This window comes from Callorhinus ursinus, unplaced genomic scaffold (genome assembly GCF_003265705.2).
Source record: "Callorhinus ursinus isolate GAN/ISIS: 27379988/994484 unplaced genomic scaffold, GSC_fseal_2.0 scaffold15, whole genome shotgun sequence".
NCBI lineage: Eukaryota > Metazoa > Chordata > Mammalia > Carnivora > Otariidae > Callorhinus > Callorhinus ursinus.
The window spans coordinates 39,416,181-39,433,845 of NW_027397077.1; the positions used below are offsets into that span (position 1 = coordinate 39,416,181).

At 52.5% G+C, this 17,665-nt stretch overlaps 1 protein-coding gene across 12 annotated transcripts; it reads left to right on the plus strand.

Annotated features, from left to right (window-relative positions):
- The first annotated feature begins 610 nt into the window (after window positions 1-610).
- On the plus strand, window positions 611-15,974 carry BRPF1 (bromodomain and PHD finger containing 1). 12 transcript variants are annotated; one of them, XM_025885279.2, is made up of 14 exons: window positions 611-1,026; window positions 2,920-3,528; window positions 6,929-7,888; window positions 8,717-8,879; window positions 9,291-9,422; window positions 9,819-9,965; window positions 10,751-11,060; window positions 11,388-11,711; window positions 12,032-12,316; window positions 12,821-12,968; window positions 13,539-13,675; window positions 13,778-13,896; window positions 14,245-14,399; window positions 15,119-15,974. In XM_025885279.2, exons 2-14 carry the CDS (start codon window positions 2,930-2,932, stop codon window positions 15,300-15,302), a joined length of 3,663 nt encoding a protein of 1,220 aa, XP_025741064.1. In that variant the 5' UTR covers window positions 611-1,026; window positions 2,920-2,929; the 3' UTR covers window positions 15,303-15,974. The 12 variants fall into 12 exon arrangements, with proteins under 12 accessions (XP_025741064.1, XP_025741065.1, XP_025741066.1 ...); XM_025885280.2 differs by having other exon boundaries at window positions 11,391-11,711; XM_025885281.2 differs by having other exon boundaries at window positions 9,819-9,947.
- Window positions 15,975-17,665: the final 1,691 nt, after the last annotated feature.

Here is a 17,665-nt window from a genome sequence, read left to right on the forward strand (position 1 = left end):
CCAAGCCCATCTAAAGCCCCTCCCTTTCTTTCCTGAGGCCCACTCTTCTGTTTAGCCCCACCCTTTTACCCCTGTTCAGCCCCTATTCTCCTTACTGAGGCCCGCTTTACAGATGTCCCCGCCCATTCTCCGCAAACTCCGCCCCATGGACTGGTTTATTCTCCGCCAGACCCGCCCCACCCCTACCCATAACTCCGAGCCCTTCCTCAGGCTCCAGCCTGCGTCCCTCTTGCTCCCGGCCCTGCCCCCAGCCCCGCCCCATGGCTCCAGCCCCGCCTCGCCGCCTTTCTCGGAGACCAAGGCCAGGTCCCTACTGCAGCCGAGGCGCCAGCAGGAGAGAGGGAGGAGGCAGAGGGGGAAGGGAGAAGGGCGGGCTCCTCAAGCCCAGCCCCGCGCTCACCGTCCGTGTCCGCAGATTCGCCACAAACGGCCCGACTACTCCGGATCCCGAATATCGCGTCTTCAGTCTACAGAAACTCAACTCTAAGATGGAGGTGCTAGAGAAGCCATGTGGGGTGTGCAGGGACTCTTTTGAGTCTCAGAGAATGGCCTCTCGAGACTCAGCAGGCGGGCGGGGATCTGTGGCGAAAGTGCAGCTCGACAGCGCCGAGGTGCCGAGTTTACCCTGCGCAGACGCCGTCGCCGCCGCTGCTGCCGCCGCCGCTGCCACTGCCTTTGCCGCCACGGTCTCCGCCGCCACCGTCTCCGCGCTGCCTCCGGGAGCCTCCATTGTTCCGGCGGTGTCGGGTCCCGAGGCCGGACAACCTAGGGGCTTTCGAAACGGGCGGCGGCCGACGGAGTTGAGACACCAGGGCGCCTGCGGGACCGGGAGCGGCAGGGGTCAGCGCGGGAATCCCGGGGAGCCGGGGCCAGAGCGTGGGGCGGCAGGGGGCCGGGGTGGCGAGATCTGCGGTCTCCGGAGTTGGGGCTCTCTCTCCCCGGCCCGTCTTTCCCCGCCGGCCTCCCCAAGTGGGGTCGGAGCCCCGGCGGGCGCCCCCGGCGATGAGCCCGGACTCGAGGTGGCCGGTGAGTGCGGGCCTGGGACCGGGGCGGGAGTGGCCAGCGGGGAAGGACTAGACTACTTTCGTGGGGCGTGCGCTGAGCTGTCTGGCCGGGCTGCCCCTTGGGCTACTCCAGCTGGGAGAACTGACAGTGCATTACCTCCCAGTCCGCGTCCCAGGGCAACAGAGTATCCTCCAGGGCTGCCTGGGCCAATGGCAGGAGGGGAGCCTTGTTTAACATGTTACACTTCGACAAAAGGAAAACGTCGCCGCATCCGGGAGAGGGCTGCGGGCACCGCCTGGGCCCGGCCTGATCGCTCCGGCCCCCGCCCCCTACTTCCTCCAGCCCCCTGAGCTCTGCCGCCATACCCCTGTGGGCCCTTTGCCTTCCTCACGGGCTTCCAGTCTGAGTTCTTGTCTCCACCCCGTGCGCCTCTGCCGCCCAGTCCCAGCGGGACATCTGCCCGGGGCTCTGTGCTACTTTGGGAGGCAGGGCGACAGAGCCGCAGAGTACACCAGGGACCCATCATTGAAAAAGAAGAGCTTGCGTGTTCCTCTGATTGGTTTGTGTTTAAAGACACAGCTGCAGGTAGGAAGTAAAAGTTGAAGTAGTTTTACCAATGTAGAAGTCAGGGGCTTTGACGAGAGGCTGGAGCAGCCCACTTGGCTTGGCTAAGTAGCTGGAGAGAGGCCAAGAGGGGTCACTGTTTGGCTTTGCCTGGAATGGTGCCAACACCCTAGCTGAATTGTTGAACTCAACTAGGCCTGGAGAAATTGGGGCAGTCTCTGACCAAGCTGGGCTTCCTGGGGGCTGGTGCCATCTGCTGTCACTGCTCACCTAGGAACACTGGAGAGGAGGAAGGGAAGGCCCTGAGGACCATCATGGAGCTGAGTGTGCCTAGATTGTCATGTTCCTGTTTGTACCCTTAGTACCTGGTATCACTTCCAGGGCCAGAGTCTGGTACCACCCCCAGAGCCAGGGCCAGGGCATAGGCTTCCCCTAAAGACCTCAGAAATGAACTGCTTTTTTCTGTAATGCAATGATTTCTGCTGGTGCCCAGGATTAAATCGTTGGCTACCCATTCAAGCAAGCTTCTATATGGGTTAACACTAGCCTTCATCCCTCTGTCAGCTCCAAATCTGGTGATCCCCTCATTTAGCTATTCATTCAACAAGTTTTTCATTCATTTGCCAAAAACTGAGTGTCCACTACATGCCAGGTACTGGGGATATATAGAGGTGGGTAGGCTCTGATGTCTGCACTGCATAGCATGGTCTAGTGGGAGGAGACAAAGAACTTCCAGTGTGTTAAGTGCCATGCCACCATGATGGAATGATGAGAATGGAATGCTATAGAAATATAGCTCCCCATGGGAAAGACAAATCATAACAAGAAGTGACATTTGAGTTGGATTTTGAAGAATGAGTAGGAGCTCACCAATCAGGATGGAAGCCATTTCAAATAGAGATCATCTTGCAGGAATGAGAGGTTATAACATTCAGGGAATGGCAAGTTGCCCTGGGTAGATAGAAGCACACCTGTAACTAGTGAGAAGAGTCTGGAAAGGAGGACTAGGGCCAGACAATGAAAGGAGTACCTTGAATGTCATCATAGGGAATTTGGATATTATCCTGAAATAAGTGGGGAGCATCAGGAAGCTTTTAATCAAAAGATTGACATGATTCTTGCTACTCTTGTCACATTATATGAGATTAGGCTAGAAGAGATATAGGGCAGGATGACTAGGCAGGAGGTGATGAGGCCCAGACTGTGTCCATGGTGTGGAGGCGATGGCATTTAGAGTCATTATAGAGGTGGGCTGGCTAGGACCCTTGGGGAGAAGGAGGGCTGGAGGCAGTAGAGTGGATGGCCAAGAGCTTGTCCCCAGGCCTATGCTAACTAATCTGTACATTCTAGATGTGACAGCATGGGGGTGGACTTTGATGTGAAGACTTTCTGCCACAACTTGCGGGCAACTAAGCCACCGTATGAGTGCCCCGTGGAGACCTGCCGCAAGGTCTACAAGAGTTACAGTGGTATCGAGTACCACCTATATCACTATGACCACGACAACCCACCGCCCCCGCAGCAGACTCCACTCCGCAAGCACAAGAAGAAGGGGCGCCAGTCACGCCCAGCCAACAAGCAGTCTCCCAGCCCCTCAGAGGTATCCCAGTCACCGGGCCGTGAGGTGATGAGCTACGCACAGGCCCAGCGCATGGTGGAGGTGGACCTGCACGGCCGTGTCCACCGCATCAGCATTTTTGACAACCTGGATGTGGTGTCAGAGGATGAGGAGGCCCCTGAGGAGGCTCCTGAAAATGGCAGCAACAAGGAGAACACTGAGACACCAGCTGCTACTCCCAAGTCAGGCAAGCATAAGAACAAGGAGAAGCGCAAGGACTCCAACCATCACCATCACCATAATGCTTCTGTGAGCACCACTCCCAAGCTGCCAGAGGTGGTATATCGGGAGTTGGAGCAGGACACCCCTGATGCCCCGCCCCGGCCAACTTCCTATTACCGGTAAGGCCACCTCTACCTCCCAACTCTGGAAAACTGGTCAAGCAGGGCTCAGGAGCTGGAGAGGTAACAGGCAGCAGAGAGAGTGGCAGAAATAAAGGGTAGCAGAAGCACACTGGTCCTGCCAGGGCAGTGAGAGGAACAGTGCCCCAGCTAATGATGGTGGTACTTACTATATACTGCCACATGCCAGGCCCTGCACTGGGTACTTTACAGCCACTCCCTTATTTTATTCTCACAATTCACTCAGGCAGGTATTGTTCTCATTTCGCAGATGAGGAACCCACAGTCCAGAAAGGGGACCAGAAGTCACATGCTAGTAGATTTGAACTGGAATTCAAATCCAGGTTACTCTGACTCCAAAGCTATACTGTTTCCACTGTATCAAAACATCATGTGTCTGGTTGCTGACCCTCTCCACTCCATCACTGTGTAACCTCGAGAAAAGCTTCTGGTGTTCTAATGACCCCATCTGCAGGGCATATATAATATTCCTCTGCCAGGTAGAGGTAGAAGACTAGGCACCCTGATATTATAAGGTCCTGAAAGCAATTGGTAAATCTGAAGAGGTAATTTTCCCATTATTCTGTTACTGTCACCCATCCTTTGGCATGTATAAGCAATATTTTCATTGCCTATGTTTTGTACTCTTCTGTTGGCCCTTTTATTTATTTCATTTAATTGTTTCTTGGCATCCCATTTCCTTCCAAAATTAGTCATGGTGGCTCCTAACAAAGTCACGGGCGTAAAGCTAAATTCCTTTAACACGAGGTAAAAAATGAAGGGATGGGGGCAGTGTGGTGGTGAAGCTAGATGCAGAAACCTTAGTTGAAGGATGGTACAAAAACAAAGTGTAAAACTTCTCTTGAGTCTTGGCATTCAAGGCAAAGAGGGCATTTGGCTAAGTTAAGGAGCAATGTTTGGTGTCAACTAATCAGAAGGCCTGATCTCTGAAAAGGACTTGAAAAGGTTTTTATATGAAAGGTAGTTTTTACCAAAAATGCAATCCATGTGATGGTATATTCAGTCTCAGTTCTTTAAAATCAAGTCTGTGGGAAAAAAAACAAATATAAAAAAATAAATAAAATCAAGCCTGTGGGAACTCAAGTGATTTGGCCTAGTAAGACACTTTGGTCTCTCCTTTGTGCATATGTTAGCCAGTCTCTTCTTCCTCTCTTCTTTTCTTTCATCTCTCCAGCCCAGCTTCACTCCCTTCGGGCTTTCCACTGCTTCTCTTTTATGTTAGCACTCACTGCTGTGCCCACCCCCCAACACACAGACCCCTGCCTGGGCCTGCCCTCCCTCCTAATGGCTCTTCAGCACTCTCTGCTCTGATAGGCAGTCCAGACCGTTCATTCCACCCAATTTCTTCCTCCCTCTGCTCAGATTCACTCTTTCTTCCTGGGGTTCAAATCTGTTCTCCACGGGAGCAGTGCTCAGCTAGGTACACTGCGATCAGCTGGGAGATATGTTGCATATCATTTATTACTACTGTTAGCAGAACTGTCCAGGTTTTGTAAATGATATTTTTTATATATAAATTTGAGAAGATTTGAGGTTATCTCTCTGAGAACACCATTTTCTCTTGCTTGCATCTGATATGCTTTCTTGAGGGGGAAAGTGGGGGAAGTGTAGGCTGGTGTGCCAGGAATTATACATGACATGCAGCCTACATTATCTATCTGTGCCACAGCCTGTAATCTGGGTACACTGTGGGAGTGTGTTATGCACCATCGCGTAATGTCACATGTGTCATGGCAGAGAAAAGGTGCCAAGGCCTGGAAGTGGCTGGATGGTTCATACAAGCTCTGAGCCACACCCTTTTTCGAGGATGAGGACATTGTGGTCACTTTGGGGAAGAAGTAAAGGGCAAAGGAAGAAACTGCTTCCTATAGAGACAGTATTTTAGTTTCCCTCCTCCATTCCACCTCCAAAATGCCTTTGAAATGAACAACACTCTGCCTATTCTGTGTAGTGAATCACACATGATCCTTGCCTCTAGCCTAGAGTGGAGGAGTTAGACACATAAATAGTTAGAATATAAGGCAAAATAGGTCAGGGCTGTACAAAAGCTAATACTAAAGCTAATGTTTATTGAATACTTGCATCATGCCAGGTACTGTTCTAAGTTCTTTACCTGTATTAACTCATTTAATGCCCACAACAGCTGTATGAAATAGGTTCAGGTTAGCATCATTGCAGATGAGGAAACAGAGGCCCAGGGAAGCCACCTTATTTACCTACTATCGTACAGAGCATTGCTCCAGAGCCTGTGTACACCTGGCCTGTTCTTAGCACCCAGAACCCCATTTCCCTTGTGGATAGGGGAAGGGAGGAACAGAAACTAACATTTATTTAGGACCCGCTATGTTGTGCCACTTCATTTAGCCCATTCATTTTTTAAATTCCATTTAGTCCTGACAAGTGTCTTTGGGAGAAAATAGTAGCATCTTTATCTTATCATCAGTAATACTGAGGTTCAGGAAAGACCAGTGATGACTTGAACGTCACAAAGTGGCAGAGCCAGGATTTAAATCCATGTTTGTCAGAAGCCAAAGCCCCATTCTTTCCATTGTAGCTCTCTGTAGCTTTATAATACCAGAGTCCAGGCAACCTAGAGCATAGCAGGGGGCATGGGGAGCCTTCTCTGTATGCCAGAGACCTGGAGCAGCTCTCAGCTCCAGTCCTGCTGGTGCAGTGAGTGCTGTAGGGTAGAGTGTGAACTGTAGCTCTGCCACTTCCTGGTTGTATGACCTGTCTGTGTTGGGCAGTTAATTAACTTCTCAAAGCTTCATTTTCCTCATCCACAAAATAAGGGCAATAAGAACATTAATGCTATGGCTCTGGTAGAATACATGTGTAACAGTACAATGCTTGGCTCACAGTAAATGCTCAGTAAATCTTAGCTATTCTGTTATCTTCCAAGGCTATCCAGAGAACAAACACAATACCTAGAGTTTGAGGGAGCCCTGAGCTGCCCAGCTGACAGAAGACCCATGGCAACTCCATTCAGGACACTGCCAGCTGGTACTAAAAATGATACATAATTTGCAAGTGACACGTGAGGACCTTCCTTCGGACTCTTTGCACCATCATCCAGACCAACGCAATAGGTCCTAGCTGTCCCACCCTCCTCCCTTCAGGAGTTTGAGTGAACCTCTGCACCTCCGAGGAGGTGGTGTAGTAGCTAGTACACAAGCTTCCTAACTCCCTAAACCTTAGGTTTCCTTTTATGCAAAACCATAATAATTACAAAACCTGGGGTTAAGATGACGATGGAATAAGACAGCATAAGTAAAGGCACAGGCCTGGCATTGAGTAAGTGTCCAGCAATTGTAGCCCATTGTCTTTAAGGGAAGGAAATCTCAACCATATGGTGCTGAGCTGCCTCTGCGCACTGCAGGTACATTGAGAAGTCGGCAGAGGAGCTGGACGAGGAAGTAGAGTATGACATGGACGAGGAGGACTACATCTGGTTGGATATCATGAACGAGCGGCGGAAGACAGAGGGTGTGAGTCCCATCCCACAGGAGATCTTTGAGTACTTAATGGACCGGCTGGAGAAGGAGTCCTACTTTGAAAGCCACAATAAAGGTGACCCCAATGCACTAGTGGACGAGGATGCTGTGTGCTGTATCTGCAATGATGGGGAGTGCCAGAACAGCAATGTCATCCTGTTCTGTGACATGTGCAACCTGGCTGTGCACCAAGAGTGCTACGGTGTCCCCTATATCCCTGAGGGCCAGTGGCTGTGCCGCCGCTGCCTACAGTCACCCTCCCGCGCTGTGGACTGTGCCCTGTGCCCCAACAAGGGTGGTGCCTTCAAGCAGACAGATGATGGGCGCTGGGCCCATGTGGTGTGTGCCCTGTGGATCCCTGAAGTCTGCTTCGCCAACACAGTCTTCCTGGAGCCTATTGACAGCATTGAGCACATCCCGCCAGCTCGCTGGAAGCTGACCTGCTATATTTGCAAACAGCGGGGCTCAGGGGCCTGCATCCAGTGCCACAAGGCCAACTGCTACACAGCCTTCCATGTGACATGTGCCCAGCAGGCTGGCCTTTACATGAAGATGGAGCCTGTGCGGGAGACGGGTGCCAACGGCACCTCTTTCAGCGTCCGCAAGACGGCCTACTGCGACATCCACACGCCCCCAGGTTCAGCGCGCCGCTTGCCTGCCCTGTCCCACAGTGAGGGGGAGGAGGAGGAGGAGGAGGAGGAGGATGAGGGTAAGAGTTGGAGCTCAGAGAAGGTCAAGAAGGCCAAGGCCAAGTCCCGGATCAAGATGAAGAAGGCACGGAAGATCCTGGCAGAGAAGCGTGCAGCAGCACCTGTGGTGTCGGTGCCTTGCATCCCACCACACAGGTATGTGGGGAGTGGATATAGGCTGGTAAGGGAAGAAGAAGCCCTCCTAGAGATGGATAGTCCCAAGTGGAGTGACAGGGTTGGGTTATTTTACCAGGAGCTACAAAGAAGTTTAAAAACAAAAACAATCACACCAGATTCCAAAAGAATTTAACTCTAGCAGGTCACCTGACTTTTACATTAGGAGCCAGAAATGTCAGCTTTTATTGTAGACCTAATAAGTGTTTTCAGCTGCCCTTTATTTTGATGGTCTAGTTTAAGTTAGGAAGAAAGAGGATGGAGTAGTTACCAGCCACAGTGGCAGAAATGGTCTGACCCTGAAGGGAGAAATGGAACGATAAAGGGGGAAGGAAACGCTCAAGGAGTTGCAAAGTGGTCACTGCCACAAATGAATCCAGATGAGGGCTGCCATCATCAGTTATTTTTAACTCTCTCTTATGCTATCCGGTTGATTTTCTATAGTTTACTGCTTTACAGTTGTACTTTATCCTAAAACCTTCCAAGGCTCAATCTGAGCAGGGTATCCCAGGGTCAAATAGTACTCCAGGCTGCCGTGACAAGAGCAGTCTTAGGGGCCAAGCTCCCTGATACCCCTCCCCCACCCAACTTCGTGAACAGGTTTAGGGATCTGGCTTCATGCTGGGAGCTTGGCTTCCTGTCTGGTACCATTTGCTCTTCTTTGCATTAAGCCAAGTGTCACAGGTCTTTTTGACAATAGACTTATTCCCAATTCAGCCCCATTCAGGAATTCTCACTAGCCAGAGACCCCTGTTCTGCTTAAGAAAAGCATGGCTCAGTGGGTTTATCTCTTTATTCCCTGCTTTCCAGGCTCAGTAAAATCACCAACCGCCTGACCATCCAAAGGAAGAGCCAGTTCATGCAGAGGTTACACAGCTACTGGACGCTGAAACGGCAGTCCCGAAATGGAGTCCCGCTGCTACGTCGCCTACAGACACACCTACAGTCTCAGAGGAATTGTGACCAAGTCGGGGTACCGTGTCAGATTCCCTGTGGGCTCTAAGAACTGGGGCCAGGGACACAAGGACTGAGACTTGTGACTGTAGCTTTCAGTATCCGAGGACTTAGGCTATTTCCTCCTTTAAGCTAGCCCTCAAACCAGGCTCAGGACGAAATCCTTATAGATTATCTGCTCACTAGAAGGACACTGTTCCTATGTGTTCATTCATCCATTCACTCAACAAGCATATAGCAAGCATTGATTCTGTGCCAGGCCTAGGGGGCACATTGGTTGAGGAACTCCCACTTTAGCTAGCAAGCCTGCCAATAAACTACTGTGCTCCCTCCTTAAGCTTTACCTACCCTTGCCCCAGGCTTCCTGGGCTCTCCTCCCCTTTGGCCTTTCTTCTGGCTCCCTCATCATCTCCTTTTTTTGCCTCTATAGAGAGATTCTGAGGATAAGAACTGGGCCCTCAAAGAACAGCTCAAGTCCTGGCAGCGACTCCGGCACGACCTGGAGCGAGCTCGGCTGTTGGTGGAGCTCATCCGCAAGCGGGAGAAACTCAAAAGGGAGACGGTGAGTGCTCCTGGGCCAACTCTGTCTTACAAAAGAGAAAACAGTCCAGGGACAAGGAAAAGCATGTATCCCCTGGCCAGGAAGCAACAGGGCTGATGCTGGAGTCAGGTTTCCTGGCACCCAGTGTGTTCTCAAGCTCATTGCAAGCAGAATGTCACAGAAGCGTATGAAAGGGACCCTAGATTATATGATATAGGTAGCTGGCACTGGGAGCTTAAGGAAGGGAAAGGCCAGCCAGAGTAGTTGGGCCTTTTTATAAAGTAGACCTGAGTGAATACACCCAGCTGTGGGCCGGGGAGAAGGAAGGCAATATCCCAAACCAGCTGCTACCATCCCCTCAGACCTCTGCCAAGGGACTGGCCCGGGCCTGGCTGATCGGGCCTTTATGTGTGTCAGATCAAGGTCCAGCAGATCGCCATGGAGATGCAGCTGACCCCTTTCCTCATCCTCCTTCGCAAAACCTTGGAGCAGCTCCAAGAAAAGGACACAGGCAACATCTTCAGCGAGCCGGTCCCTCTGTCTGAGGTAACCGAATTGGACGAAGTAAGAATCCCTTCCCCTCACTCCACCTTCTTTCTGTTCCTCTCCCAGTTGGACCCCTGCTGCAGGTCTGGGCCAGGGACTAGGAGGGGACCATGAAGAGAGGGGCTGGTGGCTCTGGGGCTCCAGGATGAACTGGAGCCACATGCATCACCTGGACTCTGTCTTGTCCCTGTCATACCCCAAGGGCCCAGAATGGGAGGCAATCTGCACTCCTTCCCCAGAGGCAGGGACTGAGTCTGCCAAATGAATAATCCCAGGGCAGGAAGACACTTTCGGGGTGCTGAACCCTAGAACGGAGACTTTAGAAGGCTCAGCACCTAAAGAACCAGCTCTGAAGCCCTAGGTCCTGACTGGCAGACTCTTCTCTCTAAAAGGTATAAAATGAGAGGCCTGAGGCAGTAGCCTCCTTATAAGTCTTAATGATAAGTAAAAAGAACTATAGGAATGCAAGATGGTGTTATTTCCAGAGGATTGCCATAGCCATTTTCTTACTGAAGCCTCATATGGCTGTAGGAAGTAGATTTCACTGTAATTTCATCACCATTTTCCAGGCGAGGAAAAGAAGGCCCAGAGAGGTTAAGAGACTTGCCATGGTCACACAGCTTGTGCCTGGTAAAGTCAAGACTAGAATCCAGCTTTCCTTCCCCCTGTGCTATATGCCTGCCTCTAACTGTGGTGGGAGGAGGTTGCTGGATGCATTTCAGGGGGTGGGGGTATTAGGAGCAAGGGTTCAGGGGAAATGAGGAGCGTATCTCCACTTAGCCACACCTACCCTACTCTCCCAGGTACCTGACTACCTAGACCACATCAAAAAGCCCATGGACTTTTTCACCATGAAGCAGAACTTGGAGGCTTACCGCTACCTGAACTTTGATGATTTTGAGGAGGACTTCAACCTTATCGTCAGCAACTGCCTCAAGTATAACGCCAAGGACACCATCTTCTACCGGGCAGCAGTGCGACTCCGTGAACAGGGTGGCGCTGTGCTCCGCCAGGCCCGGCGCCAGGCAGAAAAAATGGGCATTGACTTTGAGACGGGCATGCATATCCCCCACAGCCTGACTGGAGATGAAGCCCCACAACACACTGAAGATGGTGGGTGATAAGTCATGCTACACACATAGAGGCCAGTGCCAGGGACGAACAGCTTTCCAAAAGCCCCCTACTGGGAACGGGCAGTGTAGGCAGGAAGTAGCTAGGCTGAGCAGTGGCAAGCTATCCCCAGGAATGCTCCCCAAGAAGCCAGACTGGGTGAAGATAGCAGTCCCCGCCATTCCACATCTTGGTGCTGCTGTTATACAGCTGTTCCTGGTGAGAAGCCAAGGGGAAAAGACTGGGTTTCTTGCTGCTTGCCCAGGTTCAGGGGGCCCAGAGGGCTGCCCTGAGTCTAACCTTTCCCCACCTCCCCATGTCCACCCCTAGCAGCAGAGGAAGAGCGGCTGGTCCTGCTGGAGAACCAGAAGCACCTGCCGGTGGAAGAGCAGCTAAAGTTGTTGCTGGAGCGGCTGGATGAGGTGAATGCCAGCAAGCAGAGCGTGGGCCGTTCACGGCGTGCAAAGATGATCAAGAAAGAGATGACGGCACTGCGGCGAAAGCTTGCCCACCAGCGGGAAACTGGAAGGGATGGGCCTGAGCGGCACGGCCCCACGAGCCGGGGCAGCCTGACACCTCACCCGGCAGCCTGTGACAAGGATGGGCAGACAGACAGTGCCGCCGAGGAGAGCAGCAGCCAGGAGACAAGCAAAGGTCTGAACCCCCTAGCAAGGTGGACTCCAAAGCAAGCCAGACTTGACTCTGCAGCACACATTTAGCCCCTGCCATCCCCCAGGCAGAGGTTTCTCCTACACAGCTAGCTGTACTTTTCTCCCTCATTCCCCATTCAGGGGCCTCTCAGCTGCCTCTCTGGCTATTTGTATAAGAGACAATGTTCCCAATTCCATACCCCCCAGATCATCCCCCAACTCTAGCTGGAGTAATGGCCCTATAGACCCAGGGCATACCCTGGGCATCTACCCTTCCCACATCAGGCCCCTCACCAACTCTCCTTCTCTCTTTCTCTGCTCCAGGCCTGGGTCCCAACATGTCCTCAACCCCCGCACATGAGGTGGGCAGGAGAACCTCAGTTCTGTTCTCCAAAAAGAACCCGAAGACGGCTGGACCGCCCAAGAGGCCGGGCCGGCCCCCCAAAAACCGGGAGAGCCAGATGACCCCCAGCCACGGAGGCAGTCCTGTGGGGCCCCCCCAGCTCCCCATCATGGGCTCCCTACGTCAGCGCAAGCGGGGTAGGAGCCCCCGGCCCAGTTCGAGCTCAGACAGCGACAGTGATAAATCCACAGAAGACCCCCCAATGGGTGAGCCTCACCATCACCCAGCCACCCCCCTCCCCAAGAAAGTGAGCTAAGCTGCCATCGTCCCCAACATAACTCCCACTTACCCTTCATTTGCCTATAATATATCAGAGCTAGAAGGGCCCTTAGGGATCCTTTAATTCAGTCCCCTCATTTTACAGATGGGGAAACTGAAGTCCAGAAACACTGACCCAGCTAGATTCCTATCCAGGATCCCCTCCATTGTATCACTTCACCTTTTCTCTTCTCACCCTCCTTGGGGATTTCCTGCCCTTTAAGCCATTTGTGTCTTAAGACCAGTAACTGCCAAGGGAAGAGCAAGGGGTGGGGCAGGACTATGGCCAACTGTGGCAGACCCTGCCCAGAGCTGGCTCTGTTGGCCAAAGTTGGAGGAATTTTCCAGCACAGAAGGGAAAGCTAAGCTCCTAGTCCCCCCTACCCCTGTGCCATCTCTGATCTACATCTTCCTGACCGATTCCTTCCCTCCTCCCCCTCCCGCCAACCAAGACTTACCAGCCAATGGCTTCAGCGGTGGAAATCAGCCAGTGAAGAAGAGTTTCTTGGTATATCGTAATGACTGCAGCCTTCCCCGGAGCAGCTCCGACTCTGAGTCCAGCAGCAGTAGCAGCAGCAGCGCTGCCTCAGACCGAACCAGGTATCAGCCCTCCAGATCAAGGCCCGTCTTCAGGATGCCCTTCCACGTTTCCCTATGAAGTGGGATGCCAGCTACCTCAGCCTAGATTAAGATGGCTCAGACCCAAGGTTCTCTGCAAAATAAACGGCATATATAAGAATGTCACCATAATGGAATAGTGGGAACCATCCTGGGTTAAGCTGACAGAGCAGAGAGTGTAAGCTGATGCCTTGGGGCCTGGATTTGGCCTGCATACATACTTTGTTTGGCCAGCATGGTGTTTTTTAAAAAATGAATCCAGTACTCCCACATAAAATTCCTAGCGTCTGTATTCTCTTTAAAAATCAGATCTGGCAAACCTAGCCAGTGCTGCCTTTAGACGGGGTGTTCTCATCACCACCACTGCTAAATCCAGCTCATGTCCATCACATCACTGCCAACCCTGAGGGCATTTGGGTTTGAAATTTTTCAAGTGGCCTCAGCTTTCAAAAATTCTTAGACCCTGGGGCCCAGTTTAAAGAGAGGACATCTACCATGCCATTACCCACTCTTCCCCTCCTTTACGCTGAGTTCTTATTGTCTTGTCCATAGCACAACACCCTCAAAACAAGGCCGGGGCAAGCCCTCCTTTTCTCGGGGCACGTTCCCGGAAGATAGCAGTGAAGATACCTCAGGCACTGAGAACGAGGCCTACTCCGTGGGCACTGGCCGCGGCGTGGGCCACAGCAGTAAGTACCCTCACCCAAGGCCAGGGATGCCGGGGGCCCGGTGTCAGGGCCTTGCCAGCCCCCTAGCTGCTGATCCACCCCCTCTCTCCCATTCCTGTGAAGTGGTAAGGAAGAGTCTGGGACGGGGAGCTGGCTGGCTGTCAGAGGATGAAGACTCGCCCCTGGATGCTCTGGACCTGGTGTGGGCCAAATGCCGAGGATATCCATCATACCCAGCTCTGGTAGGCTTCCCCTTTTCTTATCATACCCCTTGTCTCCCAACACCAGATGGCAGGCACAGTTAGCAAACTTTACTTACTTTCTGCTGAGCTGCAGAGAACAAGGGTCTTTGGCAGATAGACACTTGAGAGGTTCCTGTTTAGTTGTTCCATGTCTCCCTTTTCCTTCCCTTTGTACCCTTGGGTCTGAAATAGTTCATCATGAGAAGAAGCCAAGGGTCAGCACTGCAGCCTTGTGGCATAATAACCTTTCTCTGTCCCCACTTCAGAGATAGTCTCCCAGTTCTTAGGTAGAGTAAGCCGTGCAGAAGAAGGGGACTGAACCAAACAAAGGTCTTATTACACCCTCAGATAATTGATCCAAAGATGCCCCGGGAAGGTATGTTCCACCATGGGGTTCCCATTCCTGTGCCCCCACTGGAGGTGCTGAAACTTGGGGAGCAGATGACCCAGGAAGCCCGAGAGCATCTCTACCTCGTCCTCTTCTTTGACAACAAGCGAACCTGGTAAGGGAGGAGGGGAGCATTTGGTGTGACTCACAGCCACAGATGCAACTCTGGGTATAGGGGCCGGCTGCCAGGAAATTCCAGCAAGACAGACTGGGCTATCACAAATCAGAGGGGGAGGGATTCAGATCTTTGAGCAAAAGGGTTGTGTTGACCATGAGTCTGAGAGCCTGAGTGGGTAGCAACTGACAAACAGCTATAGCTAGAAGCCGAAGGGCCATTAGTGACTGTGACAAGTGTGCTCCCCACCCAGACTTAGGAGGCTTCTACACTTAGTTTTCCCACCTCTGCCTTCATGGTGACAAGATGGGGATAAAACAAGCATAAACATTCACGCTCTGAATCTCTGTTCTGTCACATGTACGTAATGTGCTTTTGTGCATTGTCTGCAGAGGATATTTAATGTCCATCAAGTCTGCCAGGAGCCTATGGGACAGGGTACCTATTTCAGGTTAGGTCATGGCTCTGCCTTTTCTGCACTCAGAAATACCCTGTGGTTACCCCGTAGTAGGTCTGTTGACTGGGCTCTTTTCATCACTAGACTATGAGCCATTCCTAGAGGGCAGGGACTATTTCTCTTAGTCTCAGTAACCCCATTGCCCAACAGAGCCTGGCTCAGTGTGGGCGCTCAGGAGGTGTTTTTGAATGAGTGTGTGATGAAGGCTGGTGCTTGTTGCTTTCCCAGAGATGACTTATGTGATCCTCACCTCGTCCTACAGGCAGTGGCTGCCGAGAACTAAGCTGGTTCCTCTGGGCGTGAACCAGGACCTCGACAAGGAAAAAATGCTGGAGGGCCGCAAATCCAACATCCGCAAGTCAGTGCAGATTGCCTACCACAGGGCTCTGCAGCACCGCAGCAAGGTGCAGGGCGAGCAGAGCAGTGAGACCAGTGATAGTGACTGATAATGCCCAGCACAGCCCAACCTACAGTGCCCTGCCACCTCTCTCCTCCCCCCTTTGCTCACTGTCCTGGAGTGGCACCGGCCTCTGCACTGACTCATTCCTGGTCTTGGGGCCAGTCTCAGGGGAAGCTGGGTGGGGGAGGTCCCTCCCGCCCTGAGTGCAGCTGGACTGTACAGAACACTCCAAGGGCCCATGGTGGCTCTGCGCAAGGAGAAGGGAGGTCCCACTGGCCAGAAAGCTCCAGAGACCTCACAGCATTGTAGTGCAGGGTGGTGGGCCAAGGTTAGGACACTGCATAAAACAGGCCATCCCACCACCTCTGCCTGCTCTGCTTGTTCCAGGAGAATCTGTAACTGCCTAGTGGCCTGAGGCCCCCTGCAGGTGGTGAGGTGAGAGGGCATCTGCCCAGCCTAGCAGTGGGATTGATGTCTGTCCAGCCCGGAAGAGGGGCACTAGGTGACCCCCTCCCCTGCTGTTGTAAATACTGTAATTAGCGGAGAATTTAAATTATTCTCATTTGTAACTGCGTTTCCGGGTCGCGCCAGAGTCATTTGGTACTAAAAAAGACTGGGGCCTGTCCCCACTTCCCTTTTCCCCATAGATTCCCCCACCTTTCAAACTGGTTTGTATTTATTTCAAAGGAAGAAAATATATTGATTCTTAGAAAATAAATGGTCTGTTTGGAATTCTTGGGTTCTTACCTCCTGCCAGGGCAAAGGGATAAAAAGGGAAGCTCCGTCCCCCAGGGATAGTAAATAATTGGGCTCAAGAGGTTGCTGGTTGCTGTGCCTGCTGCATTTGTAAGACAACAGCAAAGATGATATAACAGTTCCCATTTCCCAGGCACTTAACAGTGGCAGGCCTTGTTCTAAGCACTTTTAGATACACAATTTCATGTAATCCTTGCAATAACTCTGGGGAAAGTTAATAATAGAGTGGGTATCTCCACAAGGACACTGAGGTTAAGAAAAATTAACTTGCCTAAATTTCCACAACTAGGAAGTCGCAGAGCTAGGATTTGAACTCAGGTGTTTGTCTGCCAAGCTGGCTTTTTAGCCAGCATGCAGAACTGCTGGAGGAAGAGTCTACTGCCCATCCCTTCATGAATTTCAGATGCTTCAAGTCCTCTGCCAGTAGGATAGTCCAGGTGTTTCAGAGTCTCTATAGCTGTGACCTTCACCTGTTTAACTGGGGCCAGAGCAGGCATGTAGAGGATTGCTTTTCACTCATTCCCAACCTTGGCACCCCCTTTACAGATTCAGTTACTGAAGGAATACTTTCCAAGTGCTAGGCACCTGTGGGCTGGCACGCCTAGAGATGAGACAGCCACAGGACGTAGGTGCTCAAGGGCCTTGCAGCTGTTGAGTGGAGCAGACAAAAACACCCATTTGATGATAACCATGCTCCTGGTGCTCCCTACTAGGTACTGTGGGTGGGACACAAATCAGCTGCAAATCTTGCCCCTGAGGAATCTGCAGTCTACTCATTCAGACACAGTCACCCCAAATCACTGCTCTACAAGGTGAAAAGTGGCCCAGATAAAGTTCCTGTCTCCTAGCTCCTTGCTGATTGTGCTCCTCCACAAGGGAAAAATTACTTAAAACATCTTTCCTCGGCCCAGACAGGCCCCACTGGGCACGGGTGTGAGATGATGGAGTGCTGTTGAAGGAATGCCCCGAGACTGAAGGGAGCAGCTGGGCACCGCAGCGGCGGCCGGGCCGCGGCAGTCCGAGGAGCCCGGCCTCTGACGGAGTGAAGTCTTGAGGCCTGACCGCGGAGTCGAGGCTCGGTGAGGCCTTCTGGAGCGGAGCGGCCCAGCCGGCGAGTGCGAAGACAGGATCCGCAGGCGACAGAGGCTGTGGAGACGCCTCACGGGGGCTCGCAGGGGCCCGAGCTGTGTTCGGGTCCAATTCTCGGTCAAGAGAGCGAATATCTGACTGGAGAAGCTCGGTGGAGAAAGGCTTTCTGAGGACGGTGAGGGACAGGATTTGGTTCTGCGGGCAGGCAAGCCTGAGGAACCCCGAGGGTCTGAGGAGATCAGGCCGTAAGGATTGGGGCCCGAGAGCGCATTCTGCGGCCGGTCCGCGGGGCGCGGGGATTGGACACCCTGGCGTGCCGAGTGCAGACATCCCCAGAGGAGAGGCCGAGAGCGGGCAGCGAGCCCAGCGCGCGCCAACCGCTGCGGCGCCTCAGAGAGGCCCGCCCACCTACCACCCCACCCTGTTCTCATTGGCGCCTCTCACTTCTTCGCGGATTGGCTACCTCCGGATCCAATAAGCCAGGCCTGAGTCCTACTTCCGGGGAGAATGAGGTCGGCCCCCTGGGGAAGCCGGAAGAGTGCATTTGCGCGCGCTTCCCAAAGT

Coding starts and splice junctions, on each gene's coding strand:
- BRPF1 (XM_073901601.1), top strand. CDS start 2,930: ATGGGGGTGGACTTTGATGTGAAGACTTTCTGCCACAACTTGCGGGCA. Junction 9,966..10,750: donor AGGTAACCGAATTGGACGAA/GTAAGAATCCCT, acceptor CTACTCTCCCAG/GTACCTGACTACCTAGACCA. Junction 13,897..14,244: donor ATCCATCATACCCAGCTCTG/GTAGGCTTCCCC, acceptor TTACACCCTCAG/ATAATTGATCCAAAGATGCC.